Source organism: Bos grunniens, chromosome 25 (assembly GCF_055505025.1).
Source record: "Bos grunniens cultivar Pamir isolate PY7600 chromosome 25, Bosgru_T2T1.0, whole genome shotgun sequence".
NCBI lineage: Eukaryota > Metazoa > Chordata > Mammalia > Artiodactyla > Bovidae > Bos > Bos grunniens.
In genome coordinates, this window is record NC_141189.1 from 39,218,040 (window position 1) to 39,232,496 (window position 14,457).

The 14,457-nt window shown below is 50.1% G+C and overlaps 1 protein-coding gene across 3 annotated transcripts in view; it reads right to left on the reverse strand.

The window, feature by feature from the left end:
* The window catches only part of C25H16orf96 (chromosome 25 C16orf96 homolog), a 35,098-nt gene that overhangs the window by 9,692 nt on the left and 10,949 nt on the right, over positions 1 to 14,457 (reverse strand). Inside the window, exons 3-9 of one of the 3 annotated variants that reach the window (XM_086375953.1) lie at positions 14,262 to 14,342; positions 13,975 to 14,061; positions 12,569 to 13,853; positions 8,293 to 8,378; positions 7,874 to 7,984; positions 3,522 to 3,596; positions 2,112 to 2,276 (exon numbers count right to left, since the gene is read on the reverse strand). In XM_086375953.1, the coding sequence (XP_086232079.1) occupies positions 2,112 to 2,276; positions 3,522 to 3,596; positions 7,874 to 7,984; positions 8,293 to 8,378; positions 12,569 to 13,853; positions 13,975 to 14,061; positions 14,262 to 14,342 (1,890 nt within the window). Of the gene's footprint in view, positions 1 to 2,111; positions 2,277 to 3,521; positions 3,597 to 7,591; positions 8,379 to 12,252; positions 13,854 to 13,974; positions 14,062 to 14,261; positions 14,343 to 14,457 lie in introns of those variants that run through there. The other 2 variants (XM_086375952.1, XM_086375951.1) reach the window with 2 other exon arrangements.

Sequence of the window (14,457 nt, forward strand, 5' to 3'; positions counted from 1 at the left end):
ACATGTGTATGTTAGTTACTCAGTCATGTCTTAACTCTTTGCAAACTCATGGACTGTAGCCTGCAAGGCGCCTCTGTTTATGGGATTCTCCAGGCAGGTATACTGGAGTGGGTTGCCATTCCCTTCTCCAGGGCATCTTCCCGATCCTGGGATCAAACCCGGGTCTCTGGCATAGCAGGCAGATTCTTTACCATCTAAGCCATCAGGGAAACCCATGTTGCAACATGGTGAACCTTGAAAACATGATGCTGAGTGCAAGAAACCAGACACTAAAGGTCACATGCTGTGTGACTCATTTATATGAAATGTCCCAAATTGGCCAATCCAGAGAGTAGATTAGTGGCTGCCAGGGGCTGGGGGAAGGGGGAGTGAGGGGTCACTGCCTCACGGGTCTGGGGTCTCCTTCTGGGGGGGTGGAAATGTGCCAGAACCAGAGAGAGGTGGTGCTAACACAACACTGTGAGTAACAAATGCCACGGGATTCATCACCTGAAAATTGTCAGTGGTTGATTTTATGTCACGTGAATGTTCCCACAATGAAAAATACACAAAGAAAAGGAGAGCAGTGAGGGCAGGGCCACTTAAACCAACAAACAACAAAAAAGCTTTCAATCAGGAAAAAAATTTAGACACATAGAGAGGAAAAAGACTAGAATCATGAACCCTGAAATATCCACTATGTAGATTTAGTCATTATTAACATATTGCTCCATCTGCCTTTTTTTTCCCCCTCTCTATTCAGCTGTGCTGTGCAGCTTGCCGGATCTTAGTCCCCAGACCAGGGATCAAACCCCTACAGTGGAAGTGCAGAGTCCTAACCCTGACCTCCAAGGAATTGATGCAGTGTTGGTTTTTCCTTTAAGTTATAGAAATCACAACATTCCACCCAAATATTTTAGTGATTTTCTTATATGACTGCAGTACCATTATCCCACCTAACATAACGAGCACTCATGCCTGAATTTGATCTAATTTCCAGCCAATTTTCAGAGTTGGAGCAACTGAAACATGGGAAGTCTCCTCATGTATTGCATTTGGTTGTTGTGACTCCTGAGACTCTTTCAATCTAGAGCAGTTTCTGTCCCACTTTTTTTCACCCTGCCATGGAATTATGGGAGAAAAACAGGTCAGTGGTTCTGCAGATAACTGAGTTACTTCAGCTGTAATTCTGCACTGATTTGTATGATTTTTACGACAAGTGTGTCCCGTATCTGTTTTGCTTATCGTCGTATCCTTCTTAACCAGAGGTACCCAATAGGTGGATGATGAGTGAATAAATCCTCACTTTACAGATGAGAAAACCAAGACTTGAACAGGTTCTGTAACTCAGGACACAATGCTGATCACGGCAGGGCTGGGACTCAGACCCCAAGTGCCTGATTCTAAACCCCAGTGCTTTTATCCACACCAGTCACACCAGCTGCAGGAACCACACAGCATGGAAGGGGTTAGCCTGACTTATCTTGTCTCTCTAGTGGACGGTACAAATGAAGGCTATGACTCCTTATCAACGTTTCCCCAGGGTCTGGCTCAACACAGGTGGTCCTTAAATGATGAATGGATAAATAAATGACCAGCAGGACGCTCCCTCTGCCCGCCACGTCCCTTTGCCTGTCCAGAGAGGACTACTATGGGTCAATGTCCCACACGCTCCCCGACTATCACATTGAACAGGTCTGACCTGTGTAACCAACAGGATATTACAGAAGTGATGGAGGGTGACTTCTGTGGCTAAGTCAGAGAAGACATTGCAGCTTCTGTCTTGCTCTCTTGGATCATATGCTCCTGGCGGGGGGAACACTCGTTGCCGTGTTGTGAGGCTGTTCAAGCAGCCCTAAGGAGGCCACCTCGTGATGAGGAAGTGCCAAGTCTTGCTCACAGCTATGTGAGGGTGCTATCTTGGAAGTGGCTCTTCCAGCCCCAGTCAAGCCTCTGGACGACGCGGGCCCTGGACGACACCCTGACTGCAGCCTTGTGGGAGGCCCTGAGCCACCCAGTAAGCTGCTCCCAAATTCCTGACCCTCAGAAACTTTGAACGTTGCTGTCTTAAGGCACTAAATTTCAGGGTAGCTTGTTATGCAGGAGGTGGTGACTAATACAGAGCTCCTCACCTTGGTACGTACTTCTTTGTCCAACTGCTCCACAGCCTTCTTCCAGTCATCCTCATTGGCAACCACCCTGAAGAGCATGCCCTGAATCATTTCATTCAGCTGCATGGCCACCGTGTCCAGGTCAGCCCGGCTTGCCTTGCCTGCCAGGGAGCTCTTGTCGGCCTTCTGGGGAGAGATGGGACTCAGGGAGGCAGGGCTGTGGGGGTGGGAGAAGAGGGGATCTTGGGGAGGTCAGATCACTTTGGTCAGTTGTTCTAGATAGGGACCCTGGATACCCAGCCTTGGCTTAAATTCAACCTTGGGGTCCGGCTCAAACACAGCTATTAGATCAAAGCCAGGGTTTTCCTGTGATGGGGAAGTTGAGGTATGGTTTTTAAGTTCACTTAACAAATTGACACAAACTATAATTCAGAAAGATACATGCAGGCCTGTGTTCATAGCAGCACTATTCACAATAGCCAAGACATAGAAACAACTAAAATGAACGACCAAAATCGACAGATGAATGGATAAAGATGTGGTGTGTGTGGCATGGAATATGACTTGGCCATAAAGAAGAACAAAATAATGCCATTTGCAGCAACACGGATGCAGCTAGAGATCAGCATACTAGGTGAATTAAGCCAGAAAGAGAAGGACAGGCACCACATGACATCATTTACATGTGGAATCTGAAGCATGACACGAATGAAGCCGTCTGTGAAACAGAAACAGCATCACAGACACAGGGAAAGACTGGTGGTTGCTGGGGGAGGGGTCGGGAGAAAGACGGAGTTGGAGGTTGGAGTTAGCAGATGTAAGCTTTTATACATAGGATGGATAAACAAGGCTCTACCGTATAGCACAGAGAACTATATTCAATATCCCGGGATAAACCATAATGGAAAAGAATGCATATACATGTATATATACCATGTACATTGGGCTTCCCTGGTGACTTAGATGGTAAAGAACTTGCCTGCAATGCAGGAGGCCTGGGTTCAGTCCCTGGGTTGGGAGGATCCCTTGCAGAAGGGAATGGGAACCCACTCCAATATTCTTGCCTGGAGAATCCCATGGACAGAGGAGCCTGGTGGGCTACAGTCCACGGAGTCACAGAGAGACAGACACGACTGCGTGTCTAACACTTTCACTGTGTGCATCGCTTTGCTGTACAGCAGTAATTAACATTGTAAAACAACTAAACTTCAGTTTAAAAAATTGTCACTAATCCTGAGTCGCTGACAATTAGAACTGGTGGGACAACTTTTGAGAACTTCCCCCGGATTTTCTATATGATAAAGGTGGATGGAAGCTTGGGAAGTCTGTGTGCCTGGCTTCGTGCTGGCTGGATGATTCCATTTCCCTCAGTGGGAGAGCCGGGCTCGGGGTCAGGGATGGAGTAGGGGAGAGGAGTCTCTGCTCACTCACCTCTTTCAACTCCTGCTCCATCTCATTTCGGTCTGCCTTGTACATTTCTAGGTTTCTTAGTTGAGCATAGACAACCTAAGAACAGAGGCGGAGGGATGTCAGTCGTCCTCAGGGGTCCTGAGGACAGCCTCTGCCTTCAGCCTCCGCCCTAGGAAGGGAGCCGTGGGGCGGGGTGGACAGCAGGCGGGCTGGCACAGGGAAAGGCTTGAGCTCCAGGTTTCCAGATCAAAAGGGAAGGAACGGGGGCTCGGGACAACCTGTCCCCTTGGGGGTGGCATCATAGAACTCTGCGACACAGGAAAGGAAGGAAGACTGGAGGAAGGAACGCACAAACCAGAGCTGATGCTTTGGGCCCCTAGATGTTTGAGGCAAGCGCATCTCTTCTGATCTGTAATGGAGTCTCTACATCAAGCAAGCACTTATATGCGACATGCACTGTGCCCCGTGTCAGGCGAAAACCCTCACTTCCCACCCCCATGACTCCACAAAGAACCAATTCCCTGCATCAATTCTGCCCTATCTCCACTGACTGGACCCTCCACACGACAGGAGCAGCCAGCTTCCCTGTTGGGAAGAGCCTCGATCTACTGGGCCATGTCCCCAGCAGTGGGGGAGGTCACTCTCCCTCCAAAACTGGAAATAGGCTTCTACTTCTCCCTTCATATCTGGTCTCCCTTTCACTCTCAGAAACAGAACCCCCATCTTTCAGCTGGCATCTGGCCACCCAGAATCATGACTGTATTTCACAGCCTCCTTTATAGCTTGATGTGACCACTGAAGTATAAATGGAAGTGGGTAGCTGTTCTCTTCACTGCTGGCTTAGACACAGAGTTAAATCATTGGAGCACCAGCAGCTGTCTTGGACCATGAGGTGACCTTGTGAACAGAAGTCACACACCAAGGAGCTCTATACCAGCTCTGAGTTTCTTGAACATAAAAGAGAAATACGGGGTTTCCCTGGTAGTTCAGTGGTAAAGAACCCGCCTGTCAAGGCAGGACATGCAGGCTCCATCCCTGGGTCAGGAAGATCCCCGAGAGAAGGAAATGGCAATCCACTCCAATATTCTTGCCTGGGGAATGCCATGAACAGAGGAACTTGGTGGGCTACAGTCCATTGGGGTCGCAAACAGTCAGACATGACTGAGCGACTAACAACAACAAAAAACAAAAGAGAAATACACTTATGACTTAAGTCAGCTATTTGGGGGGTTTATGTTATTTGAAGACAAACCTAATTTTAATTAACACAAAGCTTCTTCACATCACCTTGCGCCCAGGTGGGTCTCAAAGTCTAGTACAGGTGGTGGAGGTGGGGACGGGAGCTCCTGCCCTGCCTGGAGTCAGGCTTTTTCCTCCAACCCCACGTTAGTGGGGAGCTGACCTTTTGGAGTCATCAGGCCCGACAAGAACACTTAGAGCCCCATTTGGCTGATCCTAATTAAAATCTAGAAATATAGAGAAGATGGGACCCTCTAACTTCCACTGCCAGGGTTACCCATGCACGGGGTAGACTAAGGTCCTTCCCAGAATTTACACCTTCCCAGAACCTGTGAACGTGGCCTTATTTGGAAATGGCTCTTCGCAGGTGAAATCAGGTAAGATGTGCTCACACATGGATGAGGAGGCCACGTGAAGACACAAAGAAGAAGGTCACGTGACAATGGAGGCAGAGACTCGAGCGATGCGTCTACAAACCAAGGAACACCTGGAGCTGCTAGAAGCTAGGAGAGGCCAAGAAGGATCCCCCCTGAAGCCTTCAGACAGCGAGAGGGCCCGCCAGGACCTTGGTTCAGGGCTTTCAGCCTCCAAGAATTGGGAAGAGTACATGTCTCTAGTTTTAAGTCACATGGTTTGTGGTTATATGTTACAGCAGCCACAGAAAGCCCAGTAAGTGGCAGAATCGGGATTGAAACCCAGGCCTATCTAACCACAACGGGAGGCCGCCTCCCAACCGGCTGGTTACTCTGCCTGAATCTGTTTCCTCCTTGCTCAAATGGCATTAATATCACTCCTGCTCCGAGGAAGCCGAGGGGACTAGAAATGGCATCTTCCTAGAAGAGTTAGCATTCGATACATGTCACCTCTCGTATCAGTCCTCTCCTGCACCCAGCCAGAGCCTTGGATATCACCGATTGTTCCAAGAACAGCTTTGGATGTATATAACTGATTCACTTGGCTGTACGGCAGAAACTAACACAATATTATAAATCAACTGTACTCCGATAGGAATTTTAAAAAAAGAAAATAAAAAGAATGGTTTTGGGGACTTCCCTGTTGATCCCGTGGTTAAGACTTCACCTTCCAAAGCAGGGGAGTGTGGTTTGATCCCTGGTTGGGGAGCTAATGGTCCCATATGCTTCTTGGCCAAAAAACCAAAACATAAAACAAGCAATACTGTAACAAATTCAATAAAGACTTAAAAAATGGTCCACATCAAAAAAAAAAAGAGGTCCTGGAATGCAGCCTGTAGCTTATAAAAGACGCCTGCCCATTTGCAAAGGGCAGATAGTGTGTTCACATTTCCATACTGAGTCGGAAAGAGTTCTGTTCTCATTCACTTTCCTGCTGCATCCTTTGTGAGAAACGCTCCCAAAGCAGCAGTCTGAGGTGATGGAAATGCTTCCATCTGGATGGTGCTGACATGGCTGCACAAAGAGGCAAAAATGAGTCAAGCGGCTATGCTTCAAGCCTGGGCATTTTACTGTGTGTAAACCATGCTTCGATTAAAGACAAACAAATGCTATCACTCCCCCGCGAGAAACACAGAAGGGCCCGGGCGTTGTCCGTCTTCTTGACCGCTGTATCGCGGGACCCTGGAAGGTCGCCTGGTGTGGAGTGAAGGCTCAGTCACGTGGGCCGAATGACGCAGGGGTGATGGGGTTTCTCGTGCCACTTGTTACGTCCAGAACGTTTTCTCCCAGCTTTCCAGGTAGAAGGCAGTGTTGGCGGCGTTTTTTCACTAGCCCCGCTGCTGCAACAGAACCCGGGAGGGTGTCTGCCTCCCTCCTCTCTCTGCTGGAAGGGCTCCATGGGGCTGCTGATGATTCGCAGCCTGTGTTCATTTAAGAACTATTTGATGAAGTGTGCTACATACAAAGCCCCGCTCCAGATCCTTCTGGGGTCCACTTTTAGAAGCAATTAGCTCTTGTTGGCATGAGGGGCAGGAAGGAAGTCTGGACAAAGGCTGACTTAGTCCATTCAGCCTGTTGGGCCAAACTCCTCTTGAGCTTCTCTCAACGAGGGACCAGTGACGGCTTTCTGGAGGCAGATTCTGAGCCCCCCTTCTCCTACCCTGAGCGGAGTGGGATGTGGTACTGGACCCACATCAGACATGCCGGATGAACTGGTCCTGGTCTCCAACCAGGAAGGGTTCCAGTAGGTCCCTAGGACACAGCATCCCAGCCTTTCTGAAAAGCAGTGGCTAAACAAGAGCCCAGGGTTGGCAAGAGACGGCGCACTTCCTGATCCTAGTACTCACAAGTGTCTCGGCCCAAGACTGTGTATCCTGTGCCCACACATGGCCCTGGCGCTCCCTTCCTCTCCGCTCAGGCTGGGCATCAGCTCTCCTTCGATAAGCTTTCCTCCCGTCCAACTTGCCCTGTGCAGGCTGGCTTGGTCACTCCGTGTGATGACCTTGGGAGGGGAGCTCTGCCCTCCCCTCTGGCTCCCCACATCCTAGGGCGTCCCACCAACAGCCCCTGACTTGGAATGGAAAGCCCCCACAGGAACCACCTCAGGTGGCTCTGTTTGGGATTTTGTCTCATTACACCCCCGGGAGAAAAGGTCACCTCCTCCCCACTGGGAAGGACGGTGATCTTTTCTCTGAAGATCTGGGATGCCTCCGGGACAAGGCTCAGACCGGAATGGTCCCGAGGACCATCAGGCTGGGGTGGTCAGAGCAGCCCAGCCAGCCCACGGGAGGAGGTGTCTGGCTGAGTGACCCCTGGGAGGTGCTTTTCAGGGTCCTCACATTTCTCATGTCAGACGCCGCTGTTCCATCCAGTCCCTGTGGCGTGAGCGCTCAGACAATAAGCCAGTTTAGGGGAAAGGTTAGAGACATGCACAGCTGGTGCCAGAAATCCTCCTATTCATTCATTGATTCGTTCACTCGGCGCCAGGTGGGTGACCCCAGTGGTGAACGAGAAAGACCATGTTCAGGTGCTCTGGTGTATGTGTGGGGGTGGGGTGGTGGGGTTGGTTTGCTTTTTGTGGCTGTCTACTTCACACACAGTGAAATGCCAGGAGAGTGTCCCTGGTTCTCCTGCCTTTGGGCTATCTGTGAAACCTCTGGGAAGAGTCTCAACGTCCTGATGAGGAATCCTCCCCACTCTGGGCCTCCCAGACCTCCGGACCTTTAACTCATCCAGGCGAATCTGGAGCCTGTTCACTGCCCTGTCCAGCACGATGTGGTGGTCCTTTATCATCTCGATCTGGTGGCCCCAAACTCTCTCAAGTTCCTCCTCCTACACAGGAGACACAGACATCTGAGGCCTCTTCTCTTGAGGTTGCCACGGCAGGGAAGGGACTTGAAGAGGGTACTAGCCTGGGGTAGCTTCCAGCCCACAGCCTCCTAAACCCTGTCAGGGGAACCGTACAGCCGCCCAACCTTGGGAGCCCCGCCCCAGATGGAGCAGATCGGCTTTCTTTCCGCTCCGGGACAGATGGTGCTTCTTCGTCTGGAAGGGCAGGACCTGCCCTGGCTCTGGCCATGGACTCTGCGGTCACCTCAAACCATCATCTTCTCAATGTCTTTTCTGGCCAGGACACTGACCTTCATCCTGGATTTCTGGAGGTTGCCAATCTTTTCCTGCAAGATGTCCAATGTTGACCCAAGCTTGGAAGAGGCTCCCATGTTAGCTGAAAGCAAAGGAGTGGGTGGCTGTCAGGGACAGGGATGGGGAAAAATGCTTCTAGAGCTCTATCTGCTTCTGTTATGAAGTATCTAAGATGATGTCTTCCAATAGAAGGAAGCTGTGAGCTTGGGGGCCTTTGAGGTCATCTAAAATTTTCTAGTGACATCTTTTAAAAGAAAAATCTAAAAATTAGCAGGTGAAATTAATTTAAAAAATCTTTTTAACCCACTCTAATCCAAAATTGTACAGGAGGCAGTGATCAAGACCATCTCCAAGAAAAACAAATGCAAAAAGGCAAAACGGTTATCTGAGGAGACCTTACAAATAGCTGAGAAAAGAAGAGAAGTGTAAGGCAAAGGAGAAAAGGATATACCCATTTGAATGCAGAGTTCCAAAGAATAGCAAGAAGAGATAGGAAAGCCTTTCTCAATGATCAATGCAAAGAAATAGAGGAAAACAATAGAATGGGAAAGACTAGAGATCTCTTCAAGAAAATTAGAGATACCAAGGGAACATTTCACGCAAAGATGGACACAATAAAGGACAGAAATGGTATGGACCTAACAGAAGCAGAAGATATTAAGAAGAGCTGGCAAGAATACACAGAAGAACTGTACAAAAAAGACCTTCACGACCAAGATAATCACGATGGTGTGATCACTCACCTAGAGCCAGACATCCTGGAACGTGAAGTCAAGTGGGCCTTAGGAAGCATCACTACGAACAAAGCTAGTGGAAGTGATGGAATTCCAGTTGAGCTATTTCAAGTCCTAAAAGATGATGCTGTGAAAGTGCTGCACTCAATATGCAGGCAAATTTGGAAAACTCAGCAGTGGCCACAGGACTGGAAAAGGTCAGTTTTCATTCCAATCCCAAAGAAAGGCAATGCCAAAGAATGCTCAAACTACTGCACAATTGCACTCGTCTCACACACTGGAAAAGTAATGCTCAAAATTCTCCAAGCCAGGCTTCAACAGTATGTGAACCGTGAACTTCCTGATGTTCAAGCTGGTTTTAGAAAAGGCAGAGGAACCAGAGGTCAAATTGCCAACATCCACTGGATCATCGAAAAAGCAAGAGAGTTCCAGGAAAACATCTACTTCTGCTTTATTGACTATGCCAAAGCCTTTGACTGTGTGGATCACAACAAACTGGAAAATTCTTAAAAAGATGGGAATACCAGACCACCTGACCTGCCTCCTGAGAAATCTGTATGGAGGTCAAGGAGCAACAGTTAGAACTGGACATGGAACAACAAACTGGTTCCAAATTGGGAAAGAAGTATGTCAAGGCTGTATATTGTCACCCTGCTTATTTACCTTATATGCAGAGTACATCATGAGAAATGCTGGGCTGGATGAAGCACAAGCTGGAATCAAGATTGCTGGGAGAAATATCAATAACCTCAGATATGCAGACGACACCACACTTATGGCAGAGGGTGAAGAGGAACTAAAGAGCCTCTTGATGAAAGTGAAAGAGGAGAGGGAAAAAGTTGGCTTGAAACTCAACATTCAGAAAACGAAAATCATGGCATCTGGTCCCATCACTTCATGGGAAATAGATGGGGAAACAGTGGAAATAGTGACAAACTTTATTTTTCTGGGCTCCGAAATCACTGCAGATGGTGACTGCAGCCATGAAATTAAAAGACGCTTGCTCCTTGGAAGGAAAGTTATGACCAACCTAGACAGCATATTAAAAAGCAGAGACATTACTTTGCCAACAAAGGTCCGTCTAGTCAAAGCTTTGGTTTTTCCAGTGGTCATGTATGGATGTGAGAGTTGGACTATAAAGAAAGCTGAGCACCGAAGAATTGATGCTTTTGAACTATGGTAGTGGAGAAGACTCTTGAGAGTCCCTTGGACTGCAAGGAGATCCAACCAGTCCATCCTAAAGGAAATCAGTCCTGAATATTCATTGGAAGGATTGATGCTGAAACTGAAGCTCCAATACTTTGGCCACCTGATGCGAAGAACTGACTCATTTGAAAAGACCCTGATGCTGGGAAAGATTGAAGGCAGGAGGAGAAGGGGACGACAGAGGATGAGATGGTTGGATGGCATCACCGACTCAATGGACGTGAGTTTGAGTAAGCTCCAGGAGTTTATGATGGACAGGGAAGCTTAGCATGCTGCAGTCCATCGGGTTGCAAAGAGTCAGACATGACTGAGCAACTGAACTGAACTAAACTGAATCCAAAATAGTATCATTTTGGGAATTCCCTGGCAGTCCAGTGGTTAGGATTCCATGCATTCATTGCTGAGGGCATGGGTTCAATCCCTGGATGGGGAATGAAGGTCCCAGGAGCTGCAGGGCCAAAAAAAAAAAAGCATCATTTTAACATGTGATCAACACAATGTTTAACAATATTTCACATTTTTGTTTTTGTAGTAAGCCCTCAATATCCAATGTGCACTTTTAGATTAGATTTTTTTTTTTTAATGTGGACCATTTTTAAAGTCTTCATTGATTTTCATACAATGTTGCTTCTGTATTACGTTTTTGGTTTTTTTGGCCACGAGGTATGTGGGGTCTTAGCTTCCTGACCAGGGATCAAATCCATGCCCCCTGCATTGGAAGGCCAAGTCTTAACCACTGGACCACAGGGAAGTCCCTGGTGTGCACTTTATATTTGGATCACATGAGAACTTGAACTTGCCCCATTTCAGATATTTGACAGTTTTGTGGTATCCTACTAGATAGCTCAGGCCTAGGGAAATCTCTCTGGAATTTACTGCCCTTCCAGAAATGGTCCTGAGTAAAACTATGGCATGTTTACTTCTGGGAGTTCATGAAATGTATTATCACACAACAAGATGCAAAGACAGGTTTAACAAGAAAGGAGTGGGGTAACAAAAAGTACCCTATATCCCGTTTCAGAGGAGAGGCCAAAAAGTGATGTCCAGGGCACAGCTAGGAGGGTACGAGAAGCTGCAGCCAGGACACGTTTACAAGCTATCTTTAGTTTTCTTAACAAAAGTGGCAGCTGGTCAGAGGTAGAGTTTGGGCTACTACGACTTTATGTTTTATATTTAAATTCATGACCGTCATAACCTGAGCTGTGCCCCAGGATTCAGAAATTGACGTGGATCTTTTTGGCTGCTCGAAGTTCTACTTTTTCAGGATCCGTGGGACGGCACCTGCCCACCAAGGGTGGTGCCACATATGGATTCGACTTGGGCTAATTCAACTATTACACTTGGCAGAGAGCACAAAAGCAAGATAAGGATTCAAACAGGCGAGGACAGTAGAGTTCAAAGTGGGTTCCCTGGGTCACCAGCGTTATAAGCAGCATCCCCTGGAATGGGTTAAAATAGAAAGTCCAGGGTCCTACCCAGATCAACAAGCCAGATGTGGGGCTAACCCCAGCAGTCTGTGACTTACCAAGACCCCCTGGGATGCTGAGGCAAGCTTAAGGTTCAGAACTTCTAGGGTAGGCCACTCCCCACCCTCCATTTCCCACAGTGAACATATGCTCATGGTGTGCGTGAACTGGGAGCATAAATCTATCAGTCCTGTGTGCTCAGTCGTGTCCAACTCTGCAGCCCCATTGACTGTAGCCCACCAGGCTCTTCTGTCCATGGGGATTCTCCAGGTAAGGATACTGGAGTGGGTTGCCATTTCCTTTTCCAAAGGATCTTCCTGACCCAGGGATGGAACCTGTGACTCTTGCACCTCCTGTACTGGCAAGCGGGGTCTTTACCACCAGCACCACCTAGGAAGCCCCCTGTTGGTCCTACTGCCCCCTAGAACATGACTGGCCTTTAAGGAAATATGTTTGCCCAGCTATTGTTCCTAATCCCAAACTGACCACATCATCCGGGGTCTGTTCAGTGCGCCTAGAAACTCTGGGTGATCTGAACTTATCAAAACACTGTAAGGCAGTACTGTTTTATGGACGATTGAAAGGGAATTTCCAAGAGTAATTCTGGCTAGTGCTTTTCCTCCTTAGGCACCAACTTTAGACTGTAACTACCCCTCTCCCTTAAGATAAGACCTCACTGTACATTCATTGTAAGAGAATAGACTAGTAAGAGATTAATTCTTAAGCCAAAGGAATGTTGGCTAATGGTGGTATAAGCCAAATGGTAACATTTTGTTGGGGTAGCTCAATGGAGAGGAGGTGCCTCTCAAAGGCCACAAGGAGGGCCTGAGCCCTCGTTACCCTTCCAGGAGTCAGACCGGGCCTACCTAGATAAGTCATACGCTGCTGCAGGTTAGATGACAGCTGGGCAAACTCTTCTTTCAGGGTGTCGTGTCTGACAGGCATCTGGGCTATGTGGCTCATGGAATACCTGACGGCCTTCTTCTTGTCTTCGGGGGTCGTGGCATGTTTAGCGGCTAGCATGGCCTGGGACAGGGCCGTGTCGGGAGAGACAAAGACAGAAGAGTATGCAGGAGAGAGCAAGTCCTCATCCTCCACCTCCAGCAAGTCCTCCACCTCGGCCCCGGAGAAGGCCCCGCGCGAGGGCCCCGCTCCCAGAAATTCTGCAAGGACCCCTAAGGGCCCGGCTGTGGCCGCGGCTGTTGCTACAGTGGCCAATTTGGTGGCAGGGGCGTCCCTGATCAGCTTGGCAGTGGCCTTGGCCGCCCGGGCTGCTGATGTGGCCACATCAGAGGTGTAGGAGGCAGCGGCCGCGGCCATGAGGGCAGCGCTGGGTTTCATCTGCTGAACGGCAGACCGGAATCCCTTAGGGAGGCCTCCTGGCGGGACCTCAGCCCTCGGGGCTCTGTCCCGAGGGCCTTCCCTTTCCACGGAGGAGTATTCTTCCTCCTTTTCTGAGAGAGCAGAGAGCTTGGACATGTCTCCCGGGTAGTACATGGACTGCTGCGAACGAGGCCAAGCTGAGCCCAGCTCCGTGGCTGGGGGTGGGGCCCTGAAGTCCCGGAACCTGGCAGGCGGGAAGCCCATTGGGCGTAGGCCAGGCTGGAAGCCCCAGAAAGGCCCAGGGCTGGTCCCGGGAAAGCCTCTGGGAGGAGGCCAGCCTTGTGGTGGTACAGTCCAGGATCCTGATGGTGTGGGTTGAAGGCCCAGGGCAGGTTCCATTTCAGGGGCAGGCCCGGGTCCGAACGCAGGCCCAGGCCCAGGAGCAGGCCTGGGTCCGAACACAGGCCCAGGTCCAGATAAAGGCCCAGGTCCAGGCGCAGGCCCAGGTCCAGGTGAAGGCCCAGGTCCAGGTGCAGGCCTGGGTCCCAACACAGGCCCAGGCCCAGACGCAGGCTCTGGCACCTGGGGCTGGTCTGGCCCCTCGGCCCCAAGGAGCAAAGCTGTTTGGGCAGGCTCCTCCTCCAGCAGCTGCCCTGGCGCCTGGTACTGCCAGACGGTCCCCAGGAACCTGGGGTGCTGGATGGCCTCTGAGAAGTGGCTGGGACGGCCTCCTCCGCGGTCCTCGGCTGTCTGGGCAACGGCGGTCTCCGAGGCGAGCTCCGCGATCTGCCACAGTTCGGAGTCTCCCAGCAGTTGTGGAGCAGCTCCCTGTGGGATGTGGGGCTGGGCTGGTGGGGCTGCTCTGGACCAGCTCATGGTCACCCTGCCCCCTACCCTGTCACTCGTCCCTCCCTGACCCCGGTCCCCCTCCGCCACATCCTTCACTTACTGGGATGAACATGGCCTCATGGAGACTGCTCCAGAGCACCAGGTCCTCGGGTTTGGGGATGGCAGTCACCTTGCTCTGGAGAGAAGTCTGCAGGTGGGATGGGGAAGGAGGTGGGGAACAAGGATTGTGAACCCAGAGGGTACGGTGCTCTCAGTGGCTTCCTCCTCCACACTTGCAAATAGAGGGGCCTTTCCAGACTGTTCTCCTCTTCCCCCCTCCCTGCCGCCACGCACCCCTGGGCCTGGAGGGCGTGGATCTGGGGTGGGAGTAGGGGGCTGGACCCTCACCACTTCCCGCTGCAGTGCACTCATCTTCCGGTTCTGCCCTCTCAACTCTTCTGAGAAGGCGTCTATTCTTTGTGGACTGATCTGTCAAATGAGCCAAGCCTGTGAGCCAGAGTGTGCAGGGTCTGGTCCCAGCCCAGGTTCTTCCCCAGTGCAAATGCAAGGCCTTAGACTGAGAAACCGAGAGGGAAGAACAGTT